The following is a 10,000-nucleotide window of genomic DNA, read 5'->3' on the forward strand; positions in this document are numbered from 1 at the left end:
ATCGAGTTTGGCCATGAAGGTACGAATGGTGTCATGGTGCACGAGGATATTGATGTTTTTTCCTTGTAGTTTGAGGTTCACAGCATTCAATGCCTCAAAAATATCCACCAGGTAGGCTATGGTTTGCATGAAAGCCTTCAGACTGAAATTTGTCATAAAGGTCTACTTTCTGCTGTGAATCTAGAAATATTTCTACTTCTTCTCGTAACTCATAAAGCCTTCCAAGCATATTTCCTTTTGACAACCATCGCACGTTCGTGTGAAAGAGCAAGGCTTTATGTTCGGATTCCATATCCTTACACAGCAGTTTAAAAAGACGACTGTTCAAGGCTCCAAGCTTTGACAAAATTGACAATCTTGATAGCCACATTCAAGACGTCCATCATTTCAACAGGCAAAGTTCTGGATGCTAAGGCTTCCCGATGAAGTATGCAGTGTGTACTCATTACGGAAGGATTTCTTTCTTTCACCTTTGTGACAAACCCAGACCGTAAACCACGCATGGCTGGTGCTCCATCAGTACACACTCCTACCAGCGACTCCCAAGAAAGCTGATTTTCCTGGAAAAAATCTGATATAACATCAAAAATAGCTTCTGCTGTTGTGAAACTTTCCATCGGGTGACAGAACATAATTTCCTCTTATATTATTGCCTGATACAAAACGAGCATACATCAGAAGCTGAGAACACTGAGCGACATCAGTCGTTTCATCACACTGGATGGCAAAAACAGGGGAGGCTCTTACTTGGTCGAGAGTCTGAACTTTGATATCTTGAGATAATTCATCTATCCTTTTCTTGACTGTATCATTTGACAGAGAAATCTGGGAAAGCTTATTTGCACTATCTTTCCCCAAAACGAGTTCTGCTGCACATAATATACTTGGTTTTATGAGAGACTCTCCAACGTTATGACTCTTCTTGCTCTTTGCAATCAACATAGCGATCTCATAGGAAGCCTCAACCATTGAAGATTGCTGCCGAAATGACCCACTGTCGTCCAATTTAGCTCGCTTCAAGGTGTCTTTTTTAGTTTCAAAGAATGCCTTCGGCTTGTCAACTAAAGCAGGATGTGATGTCATTAAGTGGCGTTCCAGGCGTGATGGCCGCATTCCATCATTGCTCAGTCTTGTAACATATCACACACTGTGGAACCTCGGTGTCACCCCTTTGGAGAGACACAAATCCAAATCGAATGTAATCTTCAATGTACTTCCGTTTCTTAGCACTCATTGCAAAATACTTGATGTTTTGTATCTATGTAAATATGTAGAACAAATGAGGCCAACACAACAATAAGCAATAATCACACAACGACTGGAGAAATGCAATTGTCTCAGTCCCACCGTCCCACACATTGACAGCATCGCGCAAGAATTTACTAGCCAATCAACTTCCGTCTTATCATGACGTCATCGTACGATTCAACCGACGAAGACAATTCTCGGGAGAAACGCTCGCCTAAACGGGTCTCACTCTAACGGTTCATTAGTAAGAAAGAATTCTGTAATAATTCATATGCTTATGCTTATAGTACTGGCCCATGCTGTTGTAAAAGTAATCACTAACTGGAAAAACTTATACTTTTCACCCGAAAGTTCGCCGTGACCGGACTTTTGGCCGACGGACATTTGGCCTAATGGACATTTGGCTTAGTGGACATTTGGCCTAATGGATATTTGGCCGAATGTACATTTAACTAAGGGACGTTTGGCTTATTGGACATTTTGACTAATGGAAATTTGACTTAGTGGACTCACTCTTACTGTCTCTCTCACTCTCATATTTGTCTGTCTGTCTGTGTTTCACACAAAGAATTTTTTATCTGAAAATTAGCCAGTTTACGAATAAGATATTTAAAATACTGAATTGTATGTATTTATAGTAACTGCCATTCTGAACTCACCAAACTTAAACAACACAACTAGCTCAGTCCTTCACCTTATTGGTTAAACATGCAGTTCACTCGCTCATGTTTATATGAGCGAGAGAACTATGACATTTGGCCGAATGTACATTTAACTAAGGGACGTTTGGCTTATTGGACATTTTGACTAATGGAAATTTGACTTAGTGGACTCACTCTTACTGTCTTTCTCACTCTCATATTTGTCTGTCTGTCTGTGTTTCACACAAAGAATTTTTTATCTGAAAATTAGCCAGTTTACGAATAAGATATTTAAAATACTGAATTGTATGTATTTATAGTAACTGCCATTCTGAACTCACCAAACTTAAACAACACAACTAGCTCAGTCCTTCACCTTATTGGTTAAACATGCAGTTCACTCGCTCATATTTATATGAGCGATTGAACTATGACATTTGGCCTAATGGTGGTCGACGACGAAAGGCCTTTATTTGATATAAGAATGTGGAATACTTTTGAGCGAACCAGCCTTGGCCTTCCGAGGACTACAAACTCTCTGGAGGGATGGCAGAGCATTCGAACAGAGAATGGCAGTCACCCACCCTTCTGTTCGCCGTTTAGTCACTAAGATACGGAAAGAGCAATCGGACTGGGAGTTGACAATAGAGATGCTCAATTCTGGAGTTGCACTGAGATCTTCAAAGAAGAAATACCAGATCTTGAATACGAGGCTCGGGTCTATTATCGAAAAATACGAGTCGTATGAAAAAGTAGATTTTCTGAGGGCAATTGCTCACAATCTTTAAATACTTTTTTTAATTATTTTTTTCTACAATAAACTCCTTTTTAATCACATTTTACTACAATAAACTTTTTACTACAATAAACTATTTTTAATTGAATTTCCTCTCTGCAATAAACATCTTGTTAATCAAATGAGTTTTTACAATATACTTTAAAGTATTGGCTGTTACTATACTTTTTCGGCCAAACGTCCCTTAGCTAAATGTACATTCGGCCAAATTTCCATTAGGCCTAATGTCCACTAAGCCAAATGTCCATTAAGCCAAATGTCCATTAGGCCAAATGTCCATTAGGCCAAATGTCCGTCGGCCATATGTACGTCGGCCAAATGTCTTTCGGCCAAAAGTCTGGGTACAGTATATATATATGTATATATATATATATATATATATATATGTATATATATGTATATATATATATATATATATGTATATATATATGTATATATATATATATATATATATATATAGATGCGTAATCTTGATGAGCCGAGATATGCAGCACAAGCTGGAAGTATGAAAATTGGAAAATAAGAGCCAGGACACTACGAGTGTAGCTCCCTTCCTGTTTTCCACCATAGCAATCCGAGCAGTTCTTAAAAATAGAACCTCCCATTTGCTATGACGTCACATGTTATTGCGGACAGGAAATCCCATGAGGACAAACTACGCCTCGCTGCACTGTCAATTTTGCTAAGAAATATCCACATATATCGGCTACTTTGGTGGGATCCAATTTGATTTAACTTTTCCAAATGCCAGCCACTAAACACTGCTGCTATGGATAATGTCGTAGAACCTAACGTTATTACAAAGGATTACAAAGGCAAAGCATGCCGACAGGAGACCTTTTGATCCATATCTAGGTCGGATGCAAAAAAAAAAAAAAAAAAAAAAAATCATATTAATAATAAATTAAAACTATAACAATGTAAATAACAATTAAAATACATAAATAAATGCATTGGTATAGTTGAATAACAAACAAACAGGTAAATAGTAAATGATAATAAATTGACATATAACTAATAATAAATGAAAATCAGACAAATTATAACAAAACAAAAACAAATAATATAACATAAATTATAATAATTACAGCATCTTACTTAGGTATTTATCTAAATGATTCTTAAAGCTTCGAACTGAACTACATTGCACTACCTGTGCAGGAAGTTTATTCCATTCATTAACTACACGGTTGGCAAAGTTGTTTCTACCTACTTCCAAATGGAATCTATTTCCGGACAGTTTGAGACCATTGTTTCTTGTCTGATTCTCATTCAATGTGAAAATTTTGTCACTTTTGATGTTGTCAATTCCCTTTAAAATCTTAAAGACCTGTATCAAGTCACCTCTGAGTCTACGCTTTTTTAGGGAAAACAGATTCATGTGCTTAAGTCGATTTTCGTATGATTTATTTTTTATATTTGGAATCAGTTTTGTAGCTCGCCGTTGTACTTTTTCCAATTTGCCAATGTCTTTAATGAGATTCGGTGACCATTCCAAAAGTGGACGAACTAACGATTTATATAGCTTGTTAATGAGGGATGGACTTTTGAAGTCAAAAGATCGCGCAATCAGTCCTAGAATCTTATTTGCTTTCTCAGAGGCTGAAATACACTGCTTGGATGATTTGAGGTCGTTACTGATAATTACGCCGAGATCTTTTTCACTATCCACTTTTGTTAACGAATTTCCAAATAACTTGTAATCGTAATTGCTGTTATTTTTACCTATGTGCATTACCTTGCATTTACTTGTGTTAAATTTCATTAGCCACTTTTCAGACCATTGCTGTAATTTATCTAAATCTTCTTGAATATCTAATTGGTTTGAGTGATCATTTGCCACTCCGCACAGTTTTGTATCATCAGCAAATTTGGAAACAGTAGATTTTAGTCCATGATCTATATCATTTATATATACTATGAATAGAAGTGGCCCAAGAACGGAACCCTGAGGAACTCCACTTGCAACACTTTTCCATCCATAAGTTTTTCCATTTAAAACAACTCTCTGTTTTCGACCTTTCAACCAATTACTAGTCCAACCTAATAGGCTACCACTTATTCCATGCAAAGCTAATTTAGTAAGTAGTCTTTCGTGTGGGACGGTATCAAAAGCTTTTGCAAAGTCTAGATATATTAAATCTATATTGTTTCTTTTGTCATAATTCGAGATAACTGTGTTGTAGAATTCGAGTAAGTTAGTCACGCAAGAACGTTTCCGTCTGAAACCATGTTGGCTATCATTTATCAAACGGTTAAATCTATGAAGATAGATCGCCTATGAATGATGTCAGAGCGTGTGAAAGGGAGGGTTTTACTACTGAGAACGTGAGGAGACACATATACAGAAAATACCTCGAAATGCATTTGAACCTTCTCATGACCACATCCAATTTCTGTACTTCTCAAGCCCAGAGTAGGTTAGTCTTACCAGTTCAAATATGTTTTAATAATTCATTGTCAACTACAGAGCCTCATGGAGCTTGTATGGTATTGGTAGGTTAAGCCTAAGCCTAATAACACTAATTCACTATGACTGTTAGGTTGACGAGTTCTCTGCAGGTAGTTGTTGATCTTGTTTGCGTTCCATTAACCTTTGTCGATTGTTATAGTCAATGTTGTGTACATATGCACCAACACAGTGTTTCACTCTGAAAAACTAGAGGAGCAAATTTTGAAAAATGAATAACTTAAACTAGGTCTAGTAGGTAAGCACACACACAAAGACACGTTCATGTATGATCATGCTTATTCCTGAAACACATTTAAAATCTCCTAGGCAGTTGAATGACTCTTCTAGACCAATAAACTAAATAGAATTTGAATTTGTTGTAGCTACCCAATATGCATTGGAAGCCATCACCAGGCTACCGTAGACGACTGTAACAATTTTAATGAAGATAAAATTATAAATTACGATCTTGAAGTCCTTAAAACACTGCAATGACTGGGTATTAGCAATACATGGAGAAAGTAGAGAAACTAACTTGAAACAAGGACTAGACGTGCTAGAGCAGTGGTTCTTAACCTGTGGTGAATTCCCCACTGGTGGGGACTGGTGGGGAATGGCGGAGTTGCTAAGTGGGGAATGACCGGTCGGACAGAAGAACCACTCTTTTTTTTTTTTTTTTAATCGATGTGTTTTTGTTTCTTTTTGTTTATCTAATATATGCAAACAAAAATTAAGGGCCATAAAATGGCACAAAAAAGCAAAGTGAATATTTACGTACTAAACACTGCATGGGTTAAAATCGAATTTGTCAAAGACCGATGCTGTGGTGGGAAATGGAGAGTTGGCTCACAAAAAAGTGGGGAATTGGAGAAAAAGGTTAAGAACCCCTGTTCTAGAGAAAGCACCTGAACGGCCACGTGATGCCGTGGATTGTAGACTACATTTCCACAAGTTCGGCCTTGTTCGTACTTCGCGACACTCCAACCAAAGCTTCAGTTGAATGTTGGAATAACTATTAATACGTTCAATGTCCGTATTGGCTCCGGGGAAGTCGTCTACTAACAAAAAAAAAACTTCTGAAATGGGGTCGCAAGGGGCCATTGTTAACTTGACATAAACAAAACGCTTTTGACCATGTCCGCATCATCCGGACACTTGGTAGATTGACCAACTGCCGGTAGAGAGTTTGGTAACTGTGACGTCAACTGTGCAGTTTGCTGTTGTTAGCGTCGAGGGCTCTTAACGCCATCGACCCGAGATCGAGCCTCGCTTAGGATTTGAAAGCTTCCACTAACACTACAAACACATGAGCAAAGGTGAGTTTGATTCACCATGGTCTTGGATCACGTGTTGGACTCGTGATCGACAGCTATTTCCCTCCCGGAAGAGAGCTCAGAACTCATATATGACCGATCTATGGGTAATGCTGTGACCTCACACACACACACACACACACACACACACACACACACACACACACACACACACACACACACACACACACACACACACACACACAAAACTCTCCGCCCACGAGAGTTGGAGTAACGACTCAAAGGGCAGCGATACTGAAATTATTTCAGCCCCGTGTGTGTGTGTGTGTGTGTGTGTGTGTGTGTGTGTGTGTGTGTGTGTGTGTGTGTGTGTGTGTGTGTGTGTGTGTGTGTGTGTGTGTGTGTGTGTGTGTGTGTGTGTGTGCGCGCGCGCGCAAGGTCGCTGCATTACCAATAGATTGGTCTACATAAGTTTAGCTGTCCCCTGAAAGGATAATAGATGTCGACCACGAGTCCAGCACCTGATTTAAGAACATAGTAATTCACCCCCCACACACACATACAGAGATGAGAGAGACACATATATACATACATACATACATACGTACATACAATCACATACGCAGAGAGGATGAGACAGACGTATACACATACACATATTCTCAGAAAGAGAGGAGGGGCAGACAGACAGAACAGACAGGCAGACAGACAAATATAGACGTATTCTAGAAGAGAGAGAGAGAAGGAGAGAGAGAGAGAGAGAGAGAGAGAGAGAGAGAGAGAGAGAGAGAGAGAGAGAGAGAGAGAGAGAGAGAGAGAGAGAGAGAGAGAGAGAGAGAGAGTTGTTGTGAGCACCCAGCACCTGCTTCTGTGGGTGTGTCAAGAACAACGCATGTTGCTCACCTGCTAAAATATTAGCAGTGTTTGCCACCGGGAAATGAAGCTTCCACAGTCTGCTCAATCTGCTGTGCACTAAGGTGATCTGTGTTTGGTCACGTAGCCACCAAAATACCCGAACAACCGAGAGAAGAACGATTAATACAGATTTCGAAATGAACTTAGGTCGAGTTCAGTTTGGAAAGGGAAAAAGATTTGATGTAAGTTATCACAGTCCTGTAACACTCACGCAAAGGACACGCACACTCGTGACGCAGTTGGTAGTGCCTGGCCGTCACTTCGGCGGCCCGGGTTCGAATCCCACACTGGACTGAAATAATTTCAGTATCGCTGCGCTGCGAGTCGTTACTCCAACTCGTGGGCGGGGAGTTGGGTGTGTGTGTGTGCGTATAAGCATAGCATTACCTATAGATCGGTCATATACGAGCTATGAGCTCTCTTCTGGGAGGGAAATAGCTGTCGTTCACGAGTCCAACACGTGATCCAAGACTATGGTGAGTCATACATTTCAAGGTCAACTCAATGCAGATCATATGACTTAATTGAGGTATACCTTCAGCCCCTTTGGTGATGATGGCGGGTGGGGTGTGTTAGCACAATGTAAATTATATTCTTTAACTTGTATTGTGATATTGTGTGTATTTTGTTTGTATAGTGTGACATTGTATTTATTACTTTTAGCGGATGCTGTTAAGCGCTTGGCTTGGGTAATTTTTGGCGCGAAATGTTGGCGTTCTGAGCCTCCTTGTGGTGTTAACGACTGCCGCACGTATTTTCTGTGGTCCTTTTGTCTGTCTTTAAATATACATGTACTATAAACTTTTCTTGTGATTTCATTGCCACCCAGAACATTATATGGTGGCAGCGTATAAATGGTTCTTGTGATTTATTTTAGTAACAAAGACTAGAATTTTGTGACTTTGAATTGACGGCCGGTTTTGTGTTGTGGTGTTGTGTTTTTCTCCCCCATTTTTCCGTTCCAGCCAGGTGTTTTCAGTGAATTTAACTAATAATAGACATGATAGTGCTCCGGACACAGTGACTCCAGTTTTGTATTTCGGCGCAGGTCATTTGCCGTCAGGTGATTTTTTTGTTCCCGCTCTTCTCGGACATCGTCGTCGTCTTCCCTTGTTATTGCTCCTTGTGTTCCTGTGTGTATTCTCAGCTGTAATTTGAGCCTGGATGGTGGATATGGACAGTCATAATTGTATTCTCGGGAAGCATCAAATCTGTGAAGACCGGTCGTTGGCGTCCCGGACAGCTTCGAGATCGCTCGGCGGCCATGTTTTTTTTGGTGACGTCATTTGTGTACATTTGAAATGTTACCCCGGAATGTTTAGACTCTTGTCGCCTGTGACGTATGTGTATACTTACGTCACGGAGATGAAGAGAATAGGCTGGACCGGGCGTCTGGTAACCGTATGAGGATTTCGGCGTCAGTTCGAATCCTGGCCGCAGCGCAAAGATTAGGAAGGGGATCCACTCTGAGTAATGGCCACTGGCCGCTGCTTACTCGCCTCGAGCCTGATCTGAGTTGGTGACGTCACTGTGGGATACAGTATCTTTCTCCGGGTATCGTCATTGATGTGGCTGTAGCGTGGACACCGTCTCTTGCGTTCATGAATGAACAGTTCCGGACCAACGGCAAGGTACACACACACGCACACACACACACACACACACACACACACACACACACACACACACACACACACACACACACACACACACACACACTCACACTCTTCGATTCACTTTGCTTTCCCACATTTACGATGTAATCCACGATGCAGTCAAACTATATCATAATAATAATATAGGGACCTTTTCCTCAATACAGGAGTATACTCAGTGCTAAGCTACGGTTACACTAGTCAACGGAATGGTTGGATTCCAACGATTCAGTTGGATTTCGTCCAAGGTTGGAGTGTAACCGTAGTTTTAACCGCTGGTCATCCCTCATAGAGCAGGTGGTTCTCAACATTTTCCCCCGTTTTCTATGTACCCCGAGAGTCTTCAGACCGTCGACCCGTACCTCCATTAACCTGACATTGGATAGAAAACGGTGTTATATTAAGACCAATCAAATATACAATGGCACCGCAATGAATATCAAATTGTTCATTTTCTCTGTCTCTGCAGATTTAAATGTTGAAGTAATCTTTCGCACAACTGTTAGCCTGTCTTCTTCCATGTAACTTACAGGCATATCATTACGTAGGTCTAAGATTTTTACAGTAACTAACGGAATTACATATAGACAATTGCTCCCCCGTACGAGGTGCTCAATACGTGCGTTTGGAGCAGTTAATGTTTTAAAGGACTTTGGTGACATCAAATAAATCAGAATCGTGCAGTATTCTTTTAGGACTGGGTTATTAGTACTATTTATTATTATCATAATTATTATTATTATTATCATTATTATCATTATTATTATTATTTGTGACATCTCTATCTATCTCCTTATTGCTAATGACCTTTAATTTCTATAATCTCTCTTTAAATCTCCCGTATGCTATCTCAATAGTCTCTTCGGCGCATTGCTGTTCCCCTAAGAACAGAAGAGATAATTATTAGCAACGAAACACTACAAATACTACAAGTCTATGTTTGCTTAAATCTGTTGTCTAGTTTAAATATCCATAGTTGAAATTCTGAACTAGAATTTATTCATTTAGGTATGCTTTTA

General features: G+C 39.8%; 2 protein-coding genes across 2 annotated transcripts in view; both read right to left on the reverse strand.

Moving 5' to 3' along the window:
• Positions 1-156, reverse strand: part of LOC143039149 (zinc finger BED domain-containing protein 5-like) — a 693-nt gene extending 537 nt beyond the window's left edge. The window contains exon 1 of the mRNA XM_076209010.1: positions 1-156. This exon is cut by the window's left edge and continues 537 nt beyond it. Coding sequence (XP_076065125.1) covers positions 1-156 — 156 coding nt within the window.
• A 152-nt stretch (positions 157-308) lies between these two features.
• Positions 309-1,113, reverse strand: LOC143039150 (protein FAM200C-like). The gene is made up of 2 exons (XM_076209011.1): positions 654-1,113; positions 309-571 (listed from the first exon to the last, which is right to left on the reverse strand). The coding sequence occupies exons 1-2, from the start codon at positions 1,111-1,113 to the stop codon at positions 309-311; spliced, it is 723 nt and encodes a 240-aa protein (XP_076065126.1).
• Between the last annotated feature and the right edge of the window lie 8,887 nt (positions 1,114-10,000).

This window comes from Oratosquilla oratoria, chromosome 25 (assembly GCF_046742065.1).
Source record: "Oratosquilla oratoria isolate Oo_2021 chromosome 25, ASM4674206v1, whole genome shotgun sequence".
NCBI classification, from domain to species: domain Eukaryota; kingdom Metazoa; phylum Arthropoda; class Malacostraca; order Stomatopoda; family Squillidae; genus Oratosquilla; species Oratosquilla oratoria.

Excerpts from the sequence above, each read along its gene's own strand:
- LOC143039150 (XM_076209011.1), bottom strand. The coding sequence starts at position 1,113 with ATGCGGCCATCACGCCTGGAACGCCACTTAATGACATCACATCCTGCT. Across the intron at positions 572-653 it reads GTATGCTCGTTTTGTATCAG|ATTTTTTCCAGGAAAATCAG; the intron begins GCAATAATATAA and ends ATGTTATATCAG.